The 26,629-nt window shown below is 44.4% G+C and overlaps 1 protein-coding gene across 13 annotated transcripts in view; it reads left to right on the forward strand.

Annotated features, from left to right (window-relative positions):
• U4-U6-60K (U4-U6 small nuclear riboprotein factor 60K) overlaps positions 1–26,629 on the forward strand; it is an 89,000-nt gene that overhangs the window by 16,970 nt on the left and 45,401 nt on the right. For all 13 annotated transcript variants that reach the window (XR_012828471.1, XM_075692628.1, XM_075692636.1 and 10 more), the window contains exons 6-9: positions 1,627–1,801; positions 7,720–7,814; positions 9,742–9,800; positions 21,009–21,132. Coding sequence is in view for 12 of the 13 variants with exons in the window: in XM_075692628.1 (XP_075548743.1) it covers positions 1,627–1,801; positions 7,720–7,814; positions 9,742–9,800; positions 21,009–21,132 (453 nt within the window). In the remaining variant the exon portion in view is untranslated. The remainder of the gene's footprint in view (positions 1–1,626; positions 1,802–7,719; positions 7,815–9,741; positions 9,801–21,008; positions 21,133–26,629) is intronic.

The following is a 26,629-nucleotide window of genomic DNA, read 5'->3' on the forward strand; positions in this document are numbered from 1 at the left end:
TCAATGATTCTCTCTCATATTTTGGTATGTGTGTGATACACAGCAGATGAATATAAACCTTAGGAAAACAGTTATGATGTCATTTGCCATCAAACTAACCTCATCATGCTTTGTTACTCCTGTAATGTTGTTTCTATAAAAGTAGCAGTATAAACACACAAAAATTGTTGTAAAGCTTTACAAAAATGTGTTATCTTCGGACTAACTTCAGCACCTAAAGATTGCTAAGCTGATTTTATATAAATTGTTAGTCCACCTGATGCTAGAATGTGCTTTTTAAGTGTTTCTTTAACTTTTAAGTTTCATTTTCCACAGGTATGACTGCAATTGCTGGCAGCTCCCTAATCTGGCATCAGATTGCATCAGATTTTGCTGGCATCAGCTCCCTAATCTGTAAACTTACTGTCACTTTCTTGTTGCCAGTATGTCTATTCCTTAACCATTATTGCATGCAATTGTGAATAGAAAAACTTGCCCCATCACTGACAGCAAATATAACTTTCACACAGCTCATTGACATCACAATTTTAATGTCACTCCCTTCTTTCCTCAAACAAATATATTCAACTAGATTTTTTTCCCTCTCCATTGACATTTGGAACTGTTTATCTGGTTCCACTTGTTCCTTGTCTTTGCCAAGCTCTATTGAAAAAATTTGCAGCTAACATTTTGCACCAACCTGTCTGCATTCTTGGTTTCTTTTATTTGCATTTCAATTTTTTAAAGAGCTGTGCTGTTTGATGTGTTGCTTTCATAACATATTTTCATTGTTGGCCTGACCAGTGCCTTATCTGCCTTTTTTAGGTCCACCAACATTTTAGTGTTTATTTTTCTCCTCCTTCTGTAGCCCAATAGGATCACAGTATGCCAAAATGAAATGAATAATAATTTTATTTAAAGATGCACTGAATAATGCTTTGCAACGTAATTGCAAGCACATAGTTCCTAAAGAGAAACACAGTGCTTGTATGACATTGACTTGCAAATCTTTTATTTGAGACTTCAGTGTTACTTTCTGCAACTGTAGCCAGCTACAGGAAGCATTTTATTAGTTCCAAGTTTCTTTTATTCTTGAAGTTAAGCTGCTTTGGTAAAAAAAATAAAAGTATGCTTGGAAATACAAAAGTGAGCTAGTTACCAAGCAGATAATAATAATAATAATAATAATAATAATAATAATAATAATAATAATAATAATAATAATAATTGCAACAGAAAGGGGCAAGAAAGAAGACACAAGTTGCTGTGTCCGTTATGTTAAAGCCAATACTATATACAAAAATGGTTCCCCCCCCCCCTTTAAAAATTTTTTTCTCTGTTTTTCAGGGTCTCGGGCTTTCGTATTTCTCTTTTTCCTCGTATACTGTATATATATATATGTATATATATATATATATAAATAATATATTTCCTTCAGTGCTATTGACATGACAGTTGGTTGCCGGCGCTGTGTCCATTTCTGCTTTCTTTTCCCGTTTTTGCGCTTTCTTGTTTTTTTCCCTCAAAGTGTCCTGCTGCTGAGAAGCTTTAAGCAGAAGAGCAAGAGTAATTTGTCACTTGGTGCTCTGTGTGTTGTATGTCAGACAGTGACTTGTTACAAATCCGAACACTTTCTCATGGATGCAGGTATCATGAAAGTAATGAGAAGCTGCGCGAGTGCCGTCTTTGGATAGCACGCTTCTCCTTACCTCGTGCCCGGCACCGTATCGCCACAGCCAAAGAGAAACTGAAAGCCCAAGGTCCTGCTGCATCAGATTCACAGCTGCATGCCAAGCGGCAGGAACTGTACAAGACTCTCAGAGTAAGCTGCATCCAATTATTTCCTGCTATGGCTTACAGGAACAAAAGACACTTGTCACTTGCTTGAAATTACGAGTGAACAAGCTGCAAGGTGTCCACTGTGCTAAGAAAGGGCTTCTGGAGTCCTGTGTAGCATTTGTCAAAAGTATGCAGGTTACTATTTTTGTGATGCTAAAAAGAAGAGTTTAGCAGTTGTCACTCTCCATAGTTTTGGAATGGGAAGAGTGCCACATGACTTCAACTGTATTCATGATAGAATGTGTAAGTGCTACTGAACGAGGATGTAGAAAGAAACGGGTACACTGAGACAGCGCTAACTTTCAACTATAGGTTTTATTTTCACACACATCACTAAGTACAGTTAAACCTCAATATAACGAACTTCAATATAACAAAGTTCTCGATATAACAAAGTAGTTACATTTTCCTAGCCCCTTGCCCATAGAACACCATGTATTTAGAACCTCAATATAACGTAGTGTGTTTGTATGTGATTTCAGTATAATGAAATTTCACTTCTGCCGCTAAGCAATGCCGCAACAATAAATGGAAACTTCCGCTGACATAGATCGTTAGGTGATTTAATTACAAGTGGCTGCTTGCAAACACACCATGCAAATCCTGTGCCGCATGACAACAGTGACCGCCGAAGTGGACCTGCATCATGTTCTGTATAAAGTACAAGTGTGATAAGATTCTATTGCGCCCCGCACAATAAGTGCTTTAGGTGGGAGTGAAAATGTGTGAGGGTGAGACAACAAAGATGGTGGCTTCACGAGTGCCGCCTTCCTGTGCAAGCAAAGAGAAAGAGGGGGAGGGGAGCGAGCTCGTGGTGATGCGATGAAGCGCACGCGAGGGGCCGGGAGGGAAGTTGGCGTGCGTCTCGATTTTTGGCACGCGTCTGGGCTGTGGCTGCCTATGGCTGTAAGTGCAGCTGAGCACATACACAGCCGCGCACCCTGCTTTAAAGGTAATCTGCCACATGTGAAAAGAGTGGGCATGCCAAGACTGTGTGGCACCATGTAAGCTGTCTTACCGCACATTTAGTATGGGAGGTTGCGTGATCTCGAGTTTTGGTGACCCGTTGGAGCGTGAGGCAGACGAAAGCATTCACTCCCCGCTGCTGGCACATTTCCTGATAGCGCCTCGTTGTCCTAGTGCGGGCAGCACTATCAGCTGCGGGGGTGGAAGGCATGAAAAAGCGTGGCTGGCTTCGCTTAAGTCGTACTGCCGAGAAGTTATCATTGACATGTGTGGCATGAAACTGTCATTCGTCGCGGATTCCCAAATTTGTCAAAATGAATTTTCTCATTCAAATTTGCTTTCTTCGATTTCCCAATAGTTCGAAAAATTCTGTGGCCCTTTTCCATGTAAGGAAAATTGATCGACGACTGTACTTATATGCATAAAAGGTCAAATTTCAATACAATGAAATTTCGATATAACGAAGCGAATTGCCGATTTTACTGACTTCATTTATAAAAGGCGAAGGTCCGGGCTTGTCATGGTCATGAAAATGACCATGTCGCACTTCACTGGCAGGGACCGATCACGCATTTCAGCGACGTACGCCACAAGCTTAGCCTACAGCTCCAGAAAGCGTCCACACTTTGGCACGTGGGAAATTTTTCACTTGCCGTCACAAGTGAAAATTTCGCTTCGTTGCAGTTGCTACTCTCGCACCACCTGTACAGAAACATAGAAATTGCGGACCGCTGCGCAGTGATTTGTTTCTTTGGCGTAAAGGATGGGAGCCCTCTTGAACGCTGCTGTGAACGAGTGCCGAACGATTAGTGGGCCTGGAGCACTCATGATGACTGAGGAAGCATAGAAGTAGCACGTAGCCGGCAGTCAAGTGGAACGCGTCAAACCAATGCCAATGCCTTTCAGCAGAGAAAGAGAAACCCGCGAGTGGTGTCTGCTCTTCCATGAACTACTGATACTCCCCGCAAGCGCCGCCGTTCTGAGGGTGCCGCCGCAAATAGGAACAGCGGCACTTCCATCAACTATCGACACCCCCCCCCCATGATTTTTGCGTGCACTGTAAAGTTCTTAAAAATGTTGAAAAACCCTTCCTAAAAGCGAACAAACACGCGAGATAGCGAAAAGATACGGGTAGGGCCTTAGAGCAAACATAAAATTGTAACTATGTTGTAGCTCCCGTTGGTCTCTCTTTTTTTGGCGGGGACATGTTTTGGTTTCGATTGTAAGTCGACCCCCCAACTTCAGAATTTCAAATTTTAAGATAGTGGTCGACTTACAATCGTGTAAATACGGTACTTTCAAACATGGGTTTTTAGGAACAATCTCGACAATGAATGCCCATATGGCCCGAGATTACGCTAGTGACGTTATGTTGGTGCTCTTTTTCTCTCTCATTGATGCATCTGTCAATTTGACCAACACACATTCTTCCGCATGAAATCGGAATGGCGTTGACGACGTACTGAGACCAAGTTACAAATTGTTTGCGATGTTGAGTAGAACATGTGTTCCTTTTGTTATTGTCTGAATTAACCTGTTTGCATAGGTGCTGTGGACGCTCAGGGGCAGAGAAACCATGTCCACCCCGTACTTTGCCGTTATTCTTCTGAGATTATTTGAAATACAATGAATGTATGGTACCACAGCAACTTTCTTTGCTCTAGCAGTGGTACTGCTTGCCTTCGATGCGTTTTTATACTTCTTGCTCAAGCCCTCCGCAGCCGAGGTGAGCATATGCATCGAGTAACCAGAATCTGCCAGGCGATTGGCCTGATCTCTGAAACTGATTTCCACTTTGGGGTCACATGACTTCACCAGAGAATTATTGAAACATGTTACAACTGCGCATTTTACGAGTTTTGAACGAGCTGAATGAAATGGTAGGACTGGCTTATTGCATCTCTGCTGATAACTCCAGCAGACCTTTTGTGGAGAATGGTACAATCCCAAGTCTAAAAACCTTATGAAATTGCCTACTTCATGCGTCACTGAAGTGTTGTCTCCTTTGTCATTATGCATGAAGTCCCCATAGGCAATTTCGTAAGGTTTGTCTTTCTGAGACTGTAGGCAGCTCCAGCAAGGCGGCAGAAAATGTTGCGGGCTAGACTAGTTGCGATGCTTCTGCTTTTCAATACAAGTCCCAAATAAACTCTTCCTTGCCAATGCCTTGATAGAAGCGTCCATTTTCTACCTCGGGGTGTGCACGCACGCGACACAGGTGGTGCAGCAGAGGAGCAATATAGCTTCTCACCTTGCCACGATCTGCCGATGCTGGCAGATGTACAAAGTAACGAATTGTGTTGGGTTTTTATTGACTCCGCTCGGAATCGACTTAGTTTTAATCATTGCAATGGTGCCGCAGGCAAGCTTTGTTTGATGTGACAAGTATCACGGCATTCAAGTCCATTTTCGGCCACGACTGAACGAATCTGAAACATTTGCAGTCTGGGTTAGGCCCGTTGAAAGTAGTGCGAACACAGTGTACTGTACTATGCGGAAAGAGTTTTCGCTTGGCAACATGGGAAGAAGAGCAGTGATAAGTCATGCTGAAAGTAAAAAGTACAGTGGAACCCCATTTATACGTTTTTCACTGGACTGGGGGAAAAAAAAAACGTAACAGCCGGAAAAACGCAACAGTGAGGAAAGCTCCGAAAATAAATTAAAAAAGTGCAGCTTCAACTATAGACAATTTATTTCCACAGAGTGCGCTTAGGACTTCAAAAAGTCCAGAATTGTGGCTTGCCGTTTCTTTCACTCGCTAGAAATCGCCACACGTTTCTCAATAGCCTGGAAGGCCGCGTTGCTGTCAGTATCGCTGTGAGGTGCGACGTACCTGCGGAGGAGGTCCAGAGCTGCGACGGCTTCTCCAAAGCTAGGATTTGACAACTCCCCGGCATCATGCGGCTCGTGCTGCTCGTCGTCATCGCAGTCCATGGCTTCACTTGCGGCCTAGTTCTCAACGATCTCGGTGATGCTCTGACACTCTGACGCGACGATGGAAGCATCCACGGCGACGTAGTCGTTGTATGTTCACAAGGCTTAATGCACAATGATGATAGCACGATAGAAGAGGAGTCGACCCATCCAACAACCATGCGGTGACCGTAATCACAGTGGTGATAGTGAGAGCATTTTTCACGAATGGCCACCTAGTGGCGCCCTCACGAACTGGCGTGCAGCTTCTTGCTGCCAGTTCCATAGCCAAGCCCGGCCAAGCCCGACCAAAACTCGTCAGAAGCCAAAATGGCGGTTGGAGCGCATTGCCTACTTTAGCCCAGGTGGGTTCGGGGTGCTAAGTTGCGACTTATCATGCGGGAACGTTTTCACAGCTGCTACGTAACAGCGGGGTTCCTTATACCGTAAAAAACGGACTATAGGTCGGACCGGAATGTAGGTCGATCCCCCAACTAGCGAATTCTAAAAATGAAAAAAATCTTTTTCAGTGGCAAAAGTACCGAAAGACACCCTTACCTTGAAGCAAATGCGACTCATGTACAATAGTGACAGTATTTATTTAAATGCTGCTCGCATGTGCACCCGGCCAATTTTTAACAGTATCGCGTGACCATCGACCCGCGTGCTTGTCAGCACCTTATTAACGGCGCTGAGCGGCGAAACAAACAAGATACGTGCATGTGTACATGTGCGCTTACTTTCGCTATTTCGCCGCTCTGTGCCGTGATGATAACGTGCCGACAACACAGAAGGTACACAGAAGGTACACAGAAGTACACAGGTACACAGTACACAGAAGGGCACGAAGTGCGCAAGCGCTACTCCAAATCAGAGCAACGCCTTTGATCAGAGTCGCCAGAACTAGAGTCTGATGACAAGTGCTTCTTTCTCGCTGCCCAGTCCAGAGGCATGCGCGACCTCTACCGCTTTCAAACGTATGCGTTCGGCGGTCACAGGCAGTGATCTTACACACAGCTCCCGGACGAACTCCGCAACCTTGTCTTCCAGTTCTGCGGTCCGCCCACAGAATGACGTTTTCTGTTGGTTTGCTGCTTCTACCTTCGCCAGTACCGAATGCTCTTTTCGGATACTCCAAATTCGTGCTGTGCAGCGAGGTTGCCGTGGGCTTCCACACACTCAATCGCCTTTTTCTTGAAGGCGGCAGTGAATTGCCGTCGGCTTCCGCTCATTTTGAAACAAAATGTGAAAAAGCAGCCTTTAACCAATATAACTTTGTGACAATGTAAACGCAAATTGGCAGTGCCACAATGTCGCCACGCCACGCTACTGCTGATGGCGATGGCGAAGGCGGCTCTTTACTTTATCCGCCCATTGTTGCAAGAGTTCCGTAGTTTTTCCGCCAATGTCCATTATATAAGATGAGGGTCGACTTTTCTCAATGGTTTTTTGAAAAGAAGTTGGACTTATATTCCGGTTTTTACGGTACATTGGATCCTATGGCAGCTATGCCGGGACCGGATGAAAACGACGTAGCAGTCGGGAAAATGCAGCAGTGAGGAACGTAACAGCGGGGTTCTACTGTACGTTAGTTTTCTACTTTGTGCACAAAGTGGGTGCCTGTTGGATTTGGGGGTGTGTTAGACAAACACTGCCAGATAAAGCAGCGGTGTGCTTTGGCATTTTTCGTGTATCTTGCGACCTGCCTGATAATTCAGTCAGTTTTGTTGGTCCTGTCGAGATTGAATAACAAACGTCAACTGTACTACTTTTGTTTGGAATTCAGCCCTAAGGGTTGTTTTTCTGGATTTAAGGTTTTTGTGACTTGTACATTGAAAACGCTGATAAATTGGAGCTGGTCGATTTTCAAGCTAGGTTCATGGTAGTGGAAAGCTGTGTTGCCCTGTCTTATAATGCCATGCTGGAAAGTATATTTTTGTAGCAATTACTACTTAACATGTTTTCATTTTTGCACTTTTCTGGCTGGCATTGAACTTCCTATGCAATCTTTTTTTTCTGCAGTCTTTGAATATCAACTGCAGCCAAATTGGGGATACACGCCCAATCTCCTTTTGTGAGTTTAGTCCCAACTCGCAAATGCTAGCAACGTCTTCCTGGTGAGTGTTTTCATTTGTATAAGTACGTGCCACTGTTGCTGACACTCCGCCAAGCATGGCAGCTACAATCAGTTTACCATGATGCTACCCTTGGCATGCTGTTTTTTTTAATGGCGATTAGTGGATTGTCAGCATCAGTGTTTCAAGTTTTGCATGTGTGTTGTGTTGATAAAAAATATTGCTTTAAGGTTGCATTAACATTTTTTTATTATTTCAAAGTTGCAACTAGTATTTGCAACTTGTTATGCAGCCTGGCTACCGTAAAATGCGGAATGTAGGTTGAGGCAGAATACAGGTCGACCCCTTACCTTGAAGCAAAGAAGAGAACATAAAAATTATAAGGCAGAAAACTTGTTTTATTTACTGGTGCCACCAGACTCGTCGCCTGCTCATTCGTTCGAGCTGTCTGAACTCTCGTCCTAAGACTACTGCTTCTCACTGGCTGTGTGCCACAACTTGCCGTCCCCGGTGCCGTCCAAGAAGTTGCTAATGCAACATTTCTTGAATGCCTGCACCACCATATCGTTAGGCAGCAAGCGCGAAGCCTGCGACACCCATGTGGTCACAGTGGCAAGAAGCGGCCTGTGCAGCCGGCCGGTTGGGGTCTTCAGGTTGTCACTGGCCATCCACTGATTATACAGTTCACAAACAAGGTCTTTAAAGGGCTTGTTGAGCACGATGTCCAGCTGCTGAAGTGTTGATTTCATGCCTCCCGGAATGACGGCGAGCTCCGTCCTCCCGTCGCGGAGCGCCTGCTTTACAGCTGTGGTCAAGTGCCCGCGAAAAGCGTCCAATACAAGCATGAGGTATGTATCCAATTGACCATAATGACCTCGTCCATATAGCCATTTTCGTTCACGCGAATGACATTGTCCCGCGAGAAAGCCTCTTTCGGCAGCATCTTCCTCTTGAAGATTATATATGAAGGCAGCTTTCTGCCGTCTGCAGTACACGCGAGCAGCACCATGAAACACGAATTTTCGTTCCCCATTGAAAGAAGCTTGACTTCCTTTGTGCCACGTTCGCACACTGTGGTGGACGACGGCATGTCGAACCACACTGGCGTTTCATCAGCGTTGCCAATCTGTCCCAGCGCGTAGCCATGCTGTTGCCGGAGACAGATAACATAGCACTGTAATTCGACCAGCTTGTCCTCGTATGCTTCTGGCAGCTTCTGGCAGATTGATGTGCACAGACGAAGTGCGAATCCTTTGCGTTGCATGAAGCAACGAACCCAGTAAATGGAACCCTTGAATTGCTCCTTAGACAGTACGGATTCATGGGCGAGCTTGATAGCTTTGATGCAGAGGAGTTCCGCTGTCACTGCCAAGGATCTGGCATGATGCTTGCGGATGAAATTTGCCACCTTGTCTTCGAGCTCAGGGTGTACCGCGCTGCGCCCGCGAAAGGACGTCTTCCGCGCATTGCAGGCAGACAGCTTGACTTTCTGCGTTCGCCAGTACCGGATGTTTTTTTCCAAGACGGCAAAGTGCCGCTAAGTGGACATGTTCCCTTCCACTTAGCATATTCGATCACTTTCTTTTTAAACGCCATGGTGAACTGACGTTGAGTACCAGTACTTATTTTGTGAGTTGTCATGAAATTAACAACACCAGGAACGATTGCTACACAAAAAGGAAAAATGGTGTCGGTGCAACTGTGTAGGACGCATCGGTCAACATGGAGGTGATAACGATGCGGATGCCAAAAGGTCTGCGGCTCCCACATGTTGCCAGACGACTATTCAGGTTGTGCCAAGGGCAGGTATACAAGTTGAGGGGTGAACTTTTAGTAATATTTTTAGGAAAGAACCTCGACCTATATTCTGCACTATATGGTTGATGTGAAAATTGGCTTCAATGTTGCTAGTGTAGCCATACAGACTATTTGTGCCACAATACAACAATGTCGTATTTATTCATTGAAGGAGTGGGCTGTGCAAGCTGTGGTCGATCCCAGAGTGCAACCCCATCAGGACCTTAAGAGGTAGTAACTTGATTTTTTCTGTTATTTTTGTTGTTTCATTCAGAATAATTCCATCTGTTTTGTTTGTTTTTTATCATCTCATTCTGCCGCATTTTATATGTTGAATACATATCCAGGATGTTCCTAACTATGATGCACAATATTTAACTCTTCCAGGGTTGATTTTTTTCGCCATATGTGACCGCCCAGGGTCGATTTCTTTTTATTGCAGATTCTAATTCTTCTTAGGGACCTATTAAGGAAAAAATTTACCGTAATCGAGGGTGACCTTCAAGTGAGAAAAACATATTTTGCCTTGCTCTATATGTATTCATCCATAAATAACAATAAAAAAGGAAATAAACTTAGAATTTAAAATTTGATGCATTGTTATACACTTAGTTTAAGGCTTTGAAAATGCACACACGAGAATATTTCGCAAGTCTCAAATGTTCTTGCTCTTGCACTAATATGTATGTCCATAGCGTAACCGAACTGCGTAGGTGTGCACACTAAAAGAACCTGTGTGGTTGTGTGCCCATTAAAAAAAAAAAAAAAAAAAATGTGTGACAAACTTCCACTAATCTTCATCTTATCAGCAACCAGAGGCAATTAGTTTTTGCGAGTCCTAAAAAAAGAAAGAAAAGGAAAGAAACGGAAACACATGCACAGTGGCATCCTTCCTATGTGCACCCCTGTGAGCACTAAACGAGCGAGAAACTAGCGGTTGCCCTTTGAGCGATTAGTAACGAGATAGCCATCAGTTTTGCATGCACAAGGAGGCAAAATCGTCAATGGAACAAAACCCAAACCGCTGCCCACCAGCGCAAACTAGCTCTAAAACAAACTATGCAACGAAAACCGAGCGAGGTAGGTGCACGAAAGAAATTCCCCTTATTCCCACATAGTAGCAGCACATGACAGAAAGCACATGACAGACGGCGCCGTAAATGAACGGCATCGACCATTTTGGACTTGTTCGCGTGGCCGTATATTTACGTCATTGACCCTGAAAGGGTTAAAAAGAAAGCCATCTATACAGATGAAACCAACTTTATGTTGTTGGCAGCCATCTGAAGACATGGCAGTGTTTTTGTGGTTGGCATAATCCATTAGCGCTCAGTGTACTTTTTGAAAATACAGCACCATCTTTATTTCTATATAAGGCTGAAACATAATCTTTTCCTTAGTACACCATTTTCCTAGGGAGGGTTCTGCCAAGCTGACCACCTTGTAGTTATGTGTCAGCTGTATGATGTCTTCGATCTATTCATTGCCAAACAAGTTATGCTGAAAATATGAGGCATTGCTGTGTGCACAGGTTAATTGTTTTTATCAGGCTTAAGATTTACTTCCTGAAACTGAATTTCATGTGCAAGTTTGAGAAAAGAATGCCATAAATGATATTGCAGATACAGTCGCTCTTGGATCAGTCTGACTCGAAGGGATTGCAATATGATGTATTGGATGCTGTATTTATTTAAATCTAGGCCGATAGTTTTTTGTTTTATTTTTCAAATAATCATATACCAAATAATACTATATATAATCATATACTCTAGGGTTGGCTTAGATTTGAGGATTTAAAAAAAATGCACCAGCTAGTGCCATTTAAACAAGTCAGTATCATAGCCGCTACTAGCCGCACCAGTAGCCAACTGAAGTACGTGAGCGACGGTCATCATTTTGACCTGTGTCGTATCAGCGTGCAGCATGGTGTTATCGTAATGGCACCAAACAGGCAATGACACTATAGTGCTGCTTTCAAACTAAAGTTGTGCTAGCCGCAGAGGCACCGTGAAACATTCAAGCCAGGCAGTACTTCGGCATCAGTGAGAAAAGCGTCAGTCGCTGGAGGGGGGCAACGGGAGATGCTTTTTATGTGCGCTGCCATGAGGATGCCATTTAACAGACCATGACAGCAATGATAGCGATGATGACGTAAGATGAGCTCTGAATGCTCATATTGAATAAATGCGGTTTTCATTTTGTGAACGCTGTTCTCCCTTTGTTGTTCAGCCTACATTCGAGGTAAGTTCTTTTTTTTTCTGGCTTCGGATTTTCGGGGTCAGCTTAGAATAGGGGACGGCCTAGATTCGAGTAAATACAGTAATTCAAAATATTAAATATGCCTATCGGAAGCTTATCTGAAAACTCTGCATGTCTCGGACAGTTTCCTGAGATATTGAAAAGCAGGAATTAACTGGTTTGTTTCTCCAAGGCCATGTCGAGCACACAGAAGTTGACTTATTGTTTGTACACAAATGTCAGAAGTCACATGGGCTGCGGAATGGTTTTTGATATACTGATCACGTCGCTAACAATCACGATCCGGCAGTGAGACAGCAGTGACAGCATTGGGTTGAAGTGCTTGTCGTGATTTTTATTCAAGGTGAGGTAAAAATGGATGCAGTGTGAAAGCAAACCAGCCTGTAATATGTGCCGTGCTGCCACCAGTGCACCGTTTTTGATCGTTCATCATATGTCAACAATGAGTCAATCTACGCTGCTGCTGTCACATTTGGAAGTGGCTTTCAGCTTGCAGAACATCTGAGTAAATTCTCACTCGTGTGTAACCCTGCGATTGAAACACGAGTGAAACACATTCAGCATGGACCCGCGAATTACACAGTGATGAGCCTTGCACACCGCTGCTGCCATGGTCTTTCCACGAAGACACAAGTGCAGATAAGGCTTGCGGTAGTGGTGGGTTTGCGGTTGTAATCGTTTTGCCCAATTGTGGAACACTGAAATCCCATTTGTGGAAACCCCTGGTCTACAAGAAGACAAACTCAGTTTTTTGAAAACATCTCCAGTTCAGCATTCCACGCTCAGAGCCAGTCAATTAAAAGATAGCGTTATCCACACTTTGTAGTGGAATGCATATATTGGACCAGGAGGCATTTCACATTCTTGAAGCAGCACAGTAGTGTAATATAGCCGAAGCCTTACATTTTCTTTTTTACAAGTGAATTTTTTTTCTGGGCATTGTACATGGCAACATTAGTCTTATAAACTTGGTGTGCTGTGAGCTTCAATATACAATAGAACTTCATTCATTCGTTCTTGAATAAAATGCAAGCAAAAATGCGTTAACCAGGAAAACGTCTGATTCGAAGTCACAAAAAAATTCAACAGACTCAACTCAGATTCATGCAATGCGAAGTGTGAAGGGTCAGCACGAGATGATGATGCACCTCGCTCTGGTGGGACCCAACCTACCTGAGATGTGCATTATCATTTTTGCAGCTTCAGCAAGCTTATGTTTGCGCTCCTTGAATTCGACTTGGGTCAGCAGCTTATTTGGGCGGAGCATTTGGCAGGATTTTGGCGTGCCCATTGAGTGAGAGTTGTTGCAGCATGAAATGCTGACACGTGTTGAGCTCATAGAGCTCGAGTGACCCAAGATGCTCGTCATTTAAGACAGCGATTGGAAACTGAAAAGAAATTGAGCTGGCGGGCAATGCAGGCAGAGCAAAACATAATCACTTTGTGGCACCTGCAGCAGGGAACAACGGTGCATTAGGGTTATCGCCTATTAAAAGTGTGCGGTACGCTTCCTATACTACATACGTGATGAAACAGTTGCTGGTGAAGATTCTCATTGCGATGGGTTTGCAGCAATAACTGTGAAGGGAGAAGTGCGACGACCCTGAGGAGGTTTGCTAGTACCAAAACAGGAAACCGAGTGCGTGGCAGCATTTTCACCTGACGTGGTTGGGCGAGTACTGCAGGGAAGCTGCCATTGCGGCTGCCTACTGCTCTCGATCGCGCGTGCCTCACACCTTTTCTTGTTTACACGGCATTTAGTAGCTGGAAAATGTATCAGGCAATCACAGTTTGACAATATATGTACTGAACGTTGGTGCTGAAAGGTTGCATTTTCCGGGAACCTATTTACCGGTAAAAGAGAAGTGTAACTGTAATGGGTCATTTTTTGCATTTTTGTTTGTGAATGTTGGCGCTGGGTAATTGTACAAAACAGATCGTATCAATGAGGTTCTACTCTATATGTAGAATATCTTGCTAATATGTCCATTTTAGCAGAAGTTGAGTTCAAGTTATGTGCACTGAATGTATAGGAAACAAGAGTTCCTGAACTCTCCACTTCATCACAGAATTTGTTTTAACAGATTTTGTCTTAAAAGCAGTCTCTACTCTTGGCTGTAGTTAGTGTAGAGAGTTTTCCTGCTGCAGGGTGTAAGAGGTATAGTTGGAGCTATGCCTGGACAGGGTTTGTTCAGGAATGCATTAGTAGAAGGGAAATAATGGCTGCTTAGCAATAATAAATGTAGCAGTATTCATGACTACTGTTTTACTAGGGCGAAAGTCAGTGTTTGAGGCCACGGCGGCTGCATTTCGATGGGGGCGAATTATGAAAACTACCGTGAACTTAGATTTAGGTGCACGTTAAAGAACCCCAGGTGGTGCAAATTTACGGAGTCCCTCACTATGGTGTGCCTCATAATCGGATTGTGGTTTTGGTACGTAAAACCCTATAATCTTATTGTGCTTGAGGCTTGTTTATCATGTTTAGATGTCGATGCACATTATAGTTAGTGATTGACACATGGGACATTTTGTGATATCCTGCCAACTGAACAAGTGTTCCCTGCTTTGCTTTTACTTGGATGCCATGCAGTGTGTCAGTCCAACTTGTTTTTGTTTGAGACTCTTGCACAGCCGCAGGACTTTGTGACCAGTGTCTACGACTAGCTTCAATCATGATATTCAGCCTGTATATAGTCAACTCTTATTATAACAGACCATGATAATCCAACATAAAATGTCGTTTTATCTGAAGTTCATAATATACTAAATCGTAATAGTATCCGAAACTGGATGCCACTGCCAAAATGAAAAAAAAATTGTCAAACAGTCTGTATGTTTCAACTACTGCTGGAACGCCGCGAAACATTGTCAGATAAAAAAAAAAAAGAAGCATTCACGAAGACATGCATGTGTACTTTTCATATGCTTGGCAGAAAAAGTTGTGTGCAGTACACTGCTGGGGCACGATAGGAGATCGTTGTTCGGAGTGCGCGATTGGCCCTAGGCCAGTCGCGCGTGGTGAAACTGAATGCGTGCTTCGAATAACAATCTCCAATAACGATCTCCAATAGCACCCCTGCTCTTACCTATGCTACTAATCTGAATTAGCTCTAACATATTCGTACCAACGAACGTCTCGCAATAATCACTTATTTTAATTTGCCAGTGGAATACACCAGGACAAGGGGTTGGAGCATTGGAATGTCTCACTTCCGAAATTTTGGTCGCAAATCTCTAACAGCGTTGTTCCAAAGAGTGAGTGACGAATGTTTAAAGTAAAAAAAAACAAAAACAAAAACTTTTTATTCACATTTAGCTCAAAAAAAGCTTTGCGACGTGAGATTGGTGGCGCCTTTGAGGGAAGATGCAGTCACTTTACGCTGCATTTCAGTCAGTCAATACTTGAACGGAACAGCAGTCTTGCTGCTGCTGAGAGTATTCTTTCACTTCTTCAATGCGGTCAATCACTTCCTGTGAAGTTGGCCTGACTGCATGTGGCTCATTTTCTTGCTTGCTGTTGTTGTCTCATGACAACTCAGAACGGGTTTCGATCATGGCTATCACCTCCTCGTCCGTCAGTTGCTCATTGTCAACAACGCCGGTGTCAAATGTGACAAAGTTGGAGAGAGAGAGAATGAAACTTTATTAAATGTCCTTGCTGGGGTCAAGGTTGGGCGGAGACTGAGAGACGAGCCTCACCGGAGTTCCCCTTCCTCAGGCGATGGCCAGACATTGAGTCTTTAGCGGCTTCTTCACCCAGCTGGACTGCCGAGAGTTGGTTCTCCGGGCATGCACTGAACAGCACAGCCTCCCACTGCTCGGGCATAGTGATTTGAAATGTAGGGTTGGTGCTATGTTTAATGGTGTGTGTCGCTGCGGGACATGCCCAGGTAATGTGGTCGAGCTTGGCTTTAGCCGCCCTGCATGCTTTGGATTGTGCTACGTTAACATCTGGGTAGATGTGACTGTACAGGAAGGGTGTGGGCAAAGTGCGTGTCTCTAATAATCGCCATGTTTTCGACTCGGACTTATTGAGTGACTTGTCAGGAGGTGGGTACTTCAGTCTTGCCTTGCGGTAATGCATGAGGATTTCACCATACTGTTGGAGTCGGCGGTCGTGGTTGTAGGGACAATCCCACCGCTGGCATCCAGTTGTTGGATCTGTAGGACAATCCCAATTGCTGTCCCCCAGATATTTGGACCTTGCCATTGAGTGCAGGAGTTGGCCGAGGTTGAGGAGGACTTTGAGATGAAAACTGGAGGTTTATTTACATTATTTACAGTGAGAGTACAAAGAAATTAAGTCATAAAGTCATTACGGGCCGGCAGCAACTCAGACGCTGCGGCCCGTGGCAAGAAGCTCGAAAGAGATGAATGAAGGAATGCTCTCTTGCTGCTCCCGGTCTCTGGCTTTTAACCCCTTTGGTGTCTCGAAGTCACGTCACGTTCGGCCAGTCGGCGAGCCCGCTCAAGTGTCGGTCATTTTCGGCCAATGATAGGCGCCCGTGCGAGTGTATGTCACATTCGGCTCAGTGGGTCACTCCTTTGGCTCCAATTGTCCGAGGGATTATTTGTCTGCGGTATTGCCTTCCTGGTCTGCAACTACCTTCACAATGGTGGATGGGGGGATTGCTGCCAGGGCTTCACGGTGCATTACAGCCGTCTTGCCTCAGGACCCACGTTACCTGGAACAGTGCCAGGCTCTCGCTACACTTTCGGGAAGAGTCAAGCAGTGAATAGCTCCACCTGCGGTGCACGAGGTGGGGGACGCCAACTCGTTTGCATGTGCCGTGCCTCGGCAACGGGGTAGATGTGCTTCTGCGCTCCTTAATTAGCTGTGACGCGATTCGATGTGGTCTGATGAACTCGAAGGAGGCCCAGGAAACGGACCCGTATCTAACAATACGTAACCATTCTGTCTTTCGTGTGGCTGTGCCAGGAGACGACTGCCTCGTCTTCAGCCTGCTGGGCTGTGGGTTGTTCGGGGGGTCGCTAATCCGTTGACAGGTTACTTGCCCGGTGAATGATTTCTCAGGCAGTGTCGTGAAACACTTCGTACCCAGCTAAACCTAAATGGCCCAGGGCCCAGAAAAGCTCTCTGCTCCGAATGCCTTCCCAACCTGAGGTCACGCTACTGAGTCTGATGGTTCATCTAGGACGGATGACTCCTCGCAGGCACTCATGATTTCTCTGAAAACCAGCCTTCCTGGTGTAGTTTTTGACATCAGTTTTCATCTGTTGCTACCCATAGGACACACTGTTGCATAGGACACACCAAGATGTATGCACTAAAAGATAAGCAGGGTAATATCATCATCAATCTTGAAGATATAGTAAAAGCAGTGGAAGAATTCTATACTGACCTGTACAGTACCCAGAGGAGTCAGGATACCTCAATTAGAAACAGTAATGAACAGCATACAGAAACTCCTCCTATAACTAGCGATGAGGTCAGAAGGGCCTTGCAAGACATGAAACAAGGAAGAGCGGCAGGAGAAGATGAAATAACATTCGGTTTAATCAAAGATGGAGGAGACGTAATGCTTGGAAAACTGGCAGCCCTTTATACAAAGTGTCCGTCAACTGCAAGGGTCCCAGAAAACTAAGAATGCAAACATTATACTAATCCACCAAAAGGGAGATGCTAAAGAATTGAAAAATTCTAGGCCCATTAGCTTACTCCCACTAGTATATAAAATATTTACCAAACTAATCTCCAATAGAATAAGGGGCAACACTGGACTTTAGTCAAACAAGGGAACAGGCGGGCTTCAGGAAGGGATTCTCTACAATGGTTCACATCCATGTCATTAATCAGGTTATCGAGAAATCCACAGAGTATAATAAGCCTCTCTATATGGCTTTCATAGATTACGAAAAGGCATTTGATTCAGCAGAGATACCAACAGTCATAGTGGCTTTACGTAATCAAGGAGTACAGACCGCTTACGTAAATACCTTGGAAAATATCTGCAGAGGTTCCACAGCTACCTTAATTCTGCACAAAAAATGTAGGAAGATACCTATGAAAAAAGGGGTCAGACAGGGCGACACAATCTCCCCAATGCTATTCACTGCGTGCTTGGAAGTATTCCAAGCTGTTTAACTAGGAAGGCTCAGGAGTAAAGATCGACGGTGAATATCTCGGCAACCTTCGGTTTGCCGATAACATTGTTCTATTCAGCAACAATGCAGACGAGTTACAACAAATGATTGAGGACCTTAACAGGGAGAGTGTACAAGTGGGGCTGAAGATTAATATGCAGAAGACAAAGATAAATAACCTGGCAAGGGAACAAGAGTTCAAGATCGCGAGTCATCAGCCTATAGAATCTGTTAAGGAGTATGTTTATCTAGGTAAATTATTCACAGGCAATCCTGATAATGAAAAGGAAATTCACAGAATAAAAATGGGTTGGATCGCATATGGCAGCCATTGCCAGCTCCTGACTGGAAGCTTACCATTATCATTGAAAAGGAAGGTGTACAATCAGTGCATTTTACCAGTGCTGACATATGGGGCAGAGACTTGGAGACTGACAAAGAAGGTTAAGAACAAGTTAAGGACCGCGCAAAGAGCAATGGAACAAAGATTGCTAGGCATAACTTTTAAGAGACAGAAAGAGAGCGGTTTGGATCGGAGAGCAAACGGGTATAGACAATGTGCTAATTCACATCAAGAGAACAAGATGGAGCTGGGCAGGTCATGTAATGCGCAGGTTAGGTAACCGTTGGACCATTAGGGTTACAGAATGGGTACCAAGAGAAGGGAAATGCAATCGAGGACGACACAAGACTAGGTGGAGCGATAAAATTAGGAAATTCACGGGCGCTAGTTGGAATCGGTTGGCACAGGACAGGGGTAATTGGAGATCGCAGGGAGAGGCCTTCGTCCTGCAGTGGACATAAAACAGGTTGATGATGATGACGACATGCTCGCCAACGCTTAGGCTGGGAATCTGATGTCTATTTTCGATTCCCCACTGCTTTGCATGTTGAAGAGCAGGCGTTCGACAAAGTGTGTACGATAGGCAGCCTTGGTCGATTGGCTGGAGTACTGATGTCGCATTTGGGGGAAAGTAAGCTAGCTGAATTGCTTCGAGCTTGGGTTCTTCATGTGGCTTGAGCAGTTGTCCAAAAAAAGAAAAGCAACACCTTCCTCTTCTGCTTGATCATTTGCTTATCGAACTGCAGCAGCCAGGCGTTCAAGAGGTCTTTTGTCATCCATGCCTTTGTGTCGGCAGTCCAGCCAACTGGCATGTCCTTTAAATGTCGCAAGGCACGAGGCTGTTTTGATTTTCCGATAAACGGCAGTTTTCTTTTTCTGTCCCGTCCATGTTGCAACAAAACATGATTGAATGTTCCTTGGTGTGCTTACCACCGTGGTTGCCGGAAATCACATACGTTTTGTTTGGTTTCGCCTTATATAACATGCCACTTTTGTCTGCATTAAATATGACCTTGTCCTCATACCTGGCAAGAAGCATTGGCAGCTTATTTGCCTTCCATTCTGAGGCGGCGTTCACACTGAGACAGTGAATGCTGTTGCATTGCGTTCACCGCAGACTTGCTTGAATGTCACTCCATGCTTCACCTTGAAATGGTTCAGCCATCTGTCGCTGGAAGTGACACCATCATGTCCAAGGACCACAGCTAGCTGTTCCGCTTGCTTCCTTAACAGTAGTCCGTTCACTGAAACATAGCGAGCTCAGGCATGGCGCTGCCAAATCAGAAGTGCAGACTCAACATCCAGGTATGTGGCCTCACGGAGCTTAAGCACTTAGGATTAATTTCCCCCGACACTTGCTTGGCGGCGATGCCTTTGTTGTTCATAATTGAACTCTCATTCTGCTTCGACAGTCCCATTGTTTTTGCGGTGTCTGCCTGCTTTTCACCATGTGCAACTGCACCCATAATCTTAATCTTGTCGCTCAGTGAAATTTGCTTCCTTTTTTTTAGAGGCCATTGTCTCGGCACTTGTGGTCTGGCACAACCGACTAGCATGGGAACATAAAAATAAAATGGCATCAACAAGCGATAACATACCGCGTGTGATGAACGGCCCTCAGACTGGGTTGGCTAGAGGCTGGGCTTGGCCACATGCCGCCTATATGGCAAGCCGCAATTTAAACTTGCTGTGGCTTAAGTGCATAAATACTGCGTGGTCAAGTCTTTTGTCAGCCCGTGTCAACACGACAAAAGTATGTTTTATATGCCCGATTTTGACAAAAATCGACTCAAATTTGTCTGCTGTAGCCAATAGTCCATTGTAGCGTGGTTGCATTACTAAAATTGGTAGAGCAAACAAGTTGAAATATGGTCCATTGTCTGTTGTACGGTCCGCTGTAACGAGCATAGACTGTATCTCCTTTCTGTGGAAGGCGTGCCAAACTATGAAAACAATAACCGCAAAGGAACCTTGTGTGTAGGGTTGCCAACTGTCCAGAATTTAACAAGACAGGCCTGACTTGGTCCTGTAGGGAGGGCCAAATATCCCAACTTTTCCTTTTTTTCTCTACTGGATAACAATAAATAGACCAGATTTCCTTTTTATAATGCCCGACAGCTCGTTTACATAGTCTTTTTTTTGTTCATTTGTGTTGTCTAAGCACAAAAGGCGGTTTCGTTTTTGTTGTGATTCTTTTGTAGGCCCTAATCATCCACAGTACTTCTATCCGTATTCGTTGCCGTGTTAGTCAGGTAACTAGGGTGCACTTGTTGTAAATCGTGACACAGCAGGACTAAAAAGATTTGATGAACTTTGTTGCACATAGACACTGGCGGCTCGTGGCACTTACAGGGTTGGTCATCGCCTTTCCTCCCCATCTTGTCTTCGTCCACTTGCTAGTTTGCAACTTTACTTCCATATTTGTTGGTGTCTTTTGATGTGGACTTTCCAAAGGGTGACTTTCGCACTGAAGACATGGAATCCATCAAGGAAATACTCAAAGAGAAAAGCAAAACGTAAATTCATAATAGGCTGTGTGGATATCAATGTCTCCCAGTGGACTGCTATAGTTGTATAAATTTTTTTCCTTCTTTTTCACATTTATTAGCCCTGTGGAGGGCACCAAGTGGCATGATGGCATGCCAAGCATGATTTTAATTTGCAGTATGCAAGTTTACTGACTGAGATCCAAGAGTACTGCATATTTAACCTTCTGCTGTTGTGCCCAGGACACAACTGTAATGTGGGTGCCATCACATTCCACCCACGGTCAACTTACCTGCAGTCTGAGAATGCACTCAACATGGCCTCTTGCTCTGCTGATGGCGTCGTCAACTTGTGGAACTTGAAGAGGTACAGTGGTGCTGGAGTCATCTTCTCAAATGTCTTCCTATGCTGAGTGGTCATTACCTTTACTGTTCCGATGTCATTTTTCCTTTGAATAGCACTTTGTAGGTTCTGAGGGCTTCGTAAAATGAAAAAAAAAAGAAAGTACCATATACATTTCATTTGGTCTATGAAAGGGCTAGTGTGGCCGTCTTACAGATGTCATTTTGAACCATGCATCATTTCAATTGCCAGGCCAGCCCGCTTGTCTGTGTTTCACAAGGCTTGCAAACTCTACTCGCTATTTGGTGCTTTGTTTGCCTTTTTCCCCTCTGCAACTATGCAGATGGTATGACGTTCTGCTGCTGAGCACAAGGTCATGGGTTCAATTATTTACAGGGTGTCCCACATAATTTGAGCCAAGAATTCAAAAATGAAAGGCGTGTTGGAAGCGAATTGAACTGAACGCATACTGTTTGCAGTAGCCTATAGTAACTCAGACAATATTTTGTTTTCCCCATAACTCACTAATTAAGTTTAATTACCCAAGTTTTTCATTATGGTCTGAGGACCCCAAGTATGATAGGCAGATATGCAGAGCACCTTCACAAACCACCGATCGAGTTGTTTCCTTTATGATATGTCTCACATAGTCCTTTCTCACATAGTCCATAGTCCATAGACGCTTTTGTCGACTGATGACGTCACTCTCACGCAAATCCAAGCAAATCTGATCGCCTCCAAGCATAGTATGAGGCAGGGCATTATTAGATATTTTTTAGCCACTCTAAGCTTAATCAATTTTATTTTTTGGGTTGAATGAGTTTTTCGAACTGTTAGATATTTCACACTATTTTTCGGTCTCCACGAGGTCCAGAAAGTCGGTCGGCGACTGTAGCATTATTTGCAGTATGCACTACAGTGTATCTAGTGCTGAAAGTAATGACTGGATGTAACATGTGTGTGTGTCTTCGACAATTATTCATTATATAGGAGTTTGGAAAGAAAGTAAATGGCAGGGCAACATTTTTATCAATTGAGGTTTACACTACAGATGCAGATAACTGTGGCTTTACTTTTGTATATAAAAGTAAATATACTTTTTTTTTTTTGCACATAACCCGCCACTGCGTATGACTCGCACCCCTAATTAGGTCAGCCCGGGGGAAAAAGAAATCCGCATGTAGGTCGTGCAGATAAATGCTTACAACAATGCTAAAATATTTCCAAAAGCAGTTTTCTTTCGTGGATGCAGGATTTGTCCACATTGTACCTTCTGCCAGCGGCTCTTTTGCCCCCGTCTTCAGTGATGCTGATAAAGCTGGATTCACACAATGGACATGATTGCGGGTGAATCAGTAGCGTGACAGGTGACGTGAATTGGATCACTTTACAGCTAGAGGATGACTGCGCGGACGGAGTAGCCCTCGCATGGGTAATGGCGATGAAGCAAATGCGACTGACCTGAAAATCCGAACAGTGATTTGGCACTCTGCCATATTTAGAAGCGCTTCACACAGACGGAGTGAGTGCCATGTGAACGGGTGACGTATGAGTTAGGCATCACTGCGTGGACTTTTTGCTAACTACTAAACACGTAATGGTGACCTGTAAAGAGAATTGGTAACCATGAAGGAGAGGAGAAGGAAGCTTAAACACGCAGGTGTGGGGAAAGGGTTGGGTTCCTAGGTTGGGTACACGGCAGCGTGGCATAGGCTGCCGGGAAGTTCCTCTTTAAAGGGAAATTGGCATATAATCTACACCCCGACTTTACCGTTACATTTAAAAAATTTTTCGTGCAGGTTATAAGCTCAAAAATACAGTAAACAGACACTTCCCATATTGGATTTGAGTGTTTAAAAATTTTTCTCAAAGTTTTAGAGCAGTGCCATGGACCACCATTCGGCCGTGTATAGTGTAACATTTTTGCAATAGGTCAGCATGTTTTCAATAGTCTTTATGTACTTGCTTAATAGGTATGACGGACTAGTTGGTGATCCATGAATTTGGTAATACCAAGAGAAGGGAAGCGCAGTAGAGGGCGACAGAAGACTAGGTGGTGCAACGAAATTAGGAAATTTGCGGGTGCTAGTTGGAATCGGTTGGCGCAGAACCGGGGTAATTGGAGATTGCAGGGAGAAGTCTTCGTCCTGCAGTGAACATAAAATAGGCTGACAATGATGATGATGATGATGAATTTGGTGAAGCAGCACACCTGCAAAAAAAGATGTTCAGACAAACATGAATGATGAGGACAGAGGATAGTTGCAGTTTAGCATCTGTATGTACATCATTCACGTTTGTGTGAACATTCTTTTCTCCAAGTGTGCTGCTTCACACACAAAAAAAGAAAAAGTTATGTGCTATTTATTGTTGAGTCTTTCAGCTTTGAGGGCATCTGGGCTGGGGATGATCACTTTTTCTCAATTTTATTCCTTCTTATCAACTTGCCCCTCTCAGCTGGCCAGTCCTGGTGACCATGTAGCAAAAGCACAAAGCACAAGCACAAAGAGCAAAAGGCATTGAACCAAAATAGAATCAGCGAATTATTTCGTTGTACAATTTTTTTGCGAATTGCAATGGTTACTATACGTAGTGTGCAGATTTCAGAGTTTTTTGCTACTTTGCAGTGGAGATTTATTCTGGAAATTGTTAGTACGCCCTGTGGTGGCTCAGTGTCTATGGAATTCCATGGCTGATCATGAGGCTACAGTTTGATTTGCTGCCACTGTGGCCTTATTCCAATGAAAGCAGATTGTGAAAACACTGATGTGCCTTGCCTTGGGCAGATATTAAAGGGCCTCTCACCAGGCCACATAGCAAAATTTGGTGAAAGCATATTGTAAATACACTTACGCGCCTTGCCTTGGGCACATATTAAAGGGCCTTTGACCAGGCCACATAGCAAAATTTGGTTATACACTGGATATTATTACGTGCCCTGTAGGGGGTGTTTTTCTACTGCAAGAATTTTCCAAATTGTTTAATTGAAGGCTGAGATAGAACTATTTCAACTTCTGTGAACCCATGATTTCAAGAGGTGAGCGTCACCCCTTCCCCTCCCCCAACATAAGCTCTCTCTCCACTTGCCCACATCTAGCCTTCGTAAGCGAAATTCTGGCCCTGCGTTCTTCTATACCAGAGCTTGAGGATTGAGTGTTGCATGTGTCATGAGCCCCACCTTCTTTTTTTTTTTTCTCACTTTTTTACTGCGCGGTACACTTCCGTTGACGATCTCATGCAGAAGCTGTTGCATTTGTCTCAGTTTGCGCAGTGCACAATTGTGCATGCTGTGCACGAGAACACCTGACTAGTGGTATAAGTCAGTGCTACACGAATACTGAGGCAGGTGCAAGTGGATCACCTGCAAGTGATCTGTGCGCACGACTGCACAACATGGGAACAAGCAGACGAAACGGAAGTACATCTCTCTTGCTACGGTAGGAAGTAAAACCAAACTGCCGACATTCGGTTTGTAGGTTATATAATTTCTCTAAAGTTTAATTCATCTATTGAAGCAACAGATCAAATAAATAACTGCTGTTGCCTTGAATAATTCTCAGTCACGTGCCACTGTGAGTGATGTCTTAGCATGGCGAACTACGTAGGCGCACTTCCACGATTGCGACTCTCCAGCTGGGAACATGGTGCCCACTAGGAAAAGGGCGCAGGGCATATGGTTTGAAATTTCAGCTCTTTTCGCGGTGCGTAGTGGTGTAACACTTTGCAGGCACGATCATTAGCATGTGTTATGTGCACTGCGCTCGTCAGTTCAAATTGGCCAGACCTGGTGAGGGGCCCTTTAAAGGGACCCTAAAGGCAAATATTAAGTCAAGCTAAAGGGATAGATTAGTGCTTGAGAACATCTAAGACGTCAATGTTATTGTGAACAGAGCTTTAGTAATAGAGAAATTGAGGTAAATGCAGGACACAATTAGACTCCCCCGGGACATTCAAGTACTAGCCCGATGACAAAGGCACTCTTCATTATAATTCTATCTCTAGTATTAAATCATTCATAATGAAAGGAACATTGTATTGTATTATAAGGCGAAAGAAAATGCTTCTTGTCGAGTTCTATTAGATTTTTTTTTTAGAAAATGAATGACGCGACTCTTGACAACAATGGGGATGGTTTAAAGGTTTCATTTTCTCCACTCTGAACCCCCCACACTTTTGCATTTCAGTAGTTTCGTTATCGCGTAGTGCTGCACTGGTTTTGCTTGCTTGTGAAACTCGCACAAACTGCAAGTAGCAGAAAATGCCATGTCCATGTGACGTCGCAGGATTCTTGAACGGTCCACGCCACTTGAGCAAGAGTAGCTGCAGCGGCAAACCCAACACACTGTCTTGGCTCGCCTTCTCCATGGCTGCGCATTTGCGTTTTGTGCAGAAAACTGTAGCGCCGCCTGTCGAGCGTCATTTTACACTCTGATGGCAGTAAAGGGCTGTGATGGCATATGTAACGTCACCACACCCTTTTTGAGGGCGGGTGATTTGAATTGCGCAAAAGGTATTCAGACATTTCAGACGCACTTTTCTCATAAACTAAGTCTTTTCTTGGCACGAAACAACAGCTGCGAAGTTTCTGGAAGGCTATTTTAACAGTCCACATCGGCTTAGTATTTGCTTTTAGTGTCCCTTTAAAGACCCCAGGTGGTAAAATAATTCTGTGCCCTGCAGCAGCCGATTTCTTTGGACATTAAACTTTATCTGTCAAACAACCATTGCATATGGTATGGAGCAACTTTGCGACTGCAAATATCACATGAGGGCAGGAGTAGGCTGAAGAAGGTTGAGGAAAGCAGAAAATCAAAATTTAAATACTTGGCAGTAATACCCACAGGTTTTAATGCGACAGCGTTAAGGAGCTCGTGTCGCAGAAAAGCCGGTGTCATCGGTGTCAGCAGCATTGGCCATGAGCGAAAAATGGCGGAAGGAAATTCATAATTAAAAACAACTTGCAATATGGGCTGGATGGGAATTGAACCAGGGTCTCCGGAGTGGGAGACCGAGACGCTACCACTCAGCCGTGAGTTCGATGCTTCAAAGCAGGACAAAAGCACCTCTAGTGAATGCGGTGTTGCCTTAGAAATGTGCCGTAGAAAGTTATACTGCGGTGTATATCGGTAATTATGAGCATGTAAATTACAGAAGTCGCAGTTTCACGAGTAGCGAAGTACGTTTCCGCTACATTTCTTCTGCGCTCTGCGCACACGCAGAGTCATCTTGCGGCAAACACAGAAGACCCCCTCCTCGCAGTGTACGGCGCAGCCTCGACAGGTGGCGCGCTACTTGCCCGCTTCTCTCCTCCGTCTCGTTTGAGCACATTGCGGCCGTGCGGGGACCGGTGCGAGGATGCCCCAATACCCTTGCGTTTAATAAGTTTTCTCACTCTCTCCCCTTCCAACTTTCAGCGTGCGTCACTCGAACCCTCGTGTTTAGGCGACGCGGCTCCTCTTTCCGCTCACAGTGCGATTCCTAGGTGCAGCGTCCATTGCGGGACGCCTCTGACGTGATCGCT

This window comes from Dermacentor variabilis, chromosome 1 (assembly GCF_050947875.1).
Source record: "Dermacentor variabilis isolate Ectoservices chromosome 1, ASM5094787v1, whole genome shotgun sequence".
Classification (NCBI taxonomy): Eukaryota; Metazoa; Arthropoda; class Arachnida; order Ixodida; family Ixodidae; genus Dermacentor; species Dermacentor variabilis.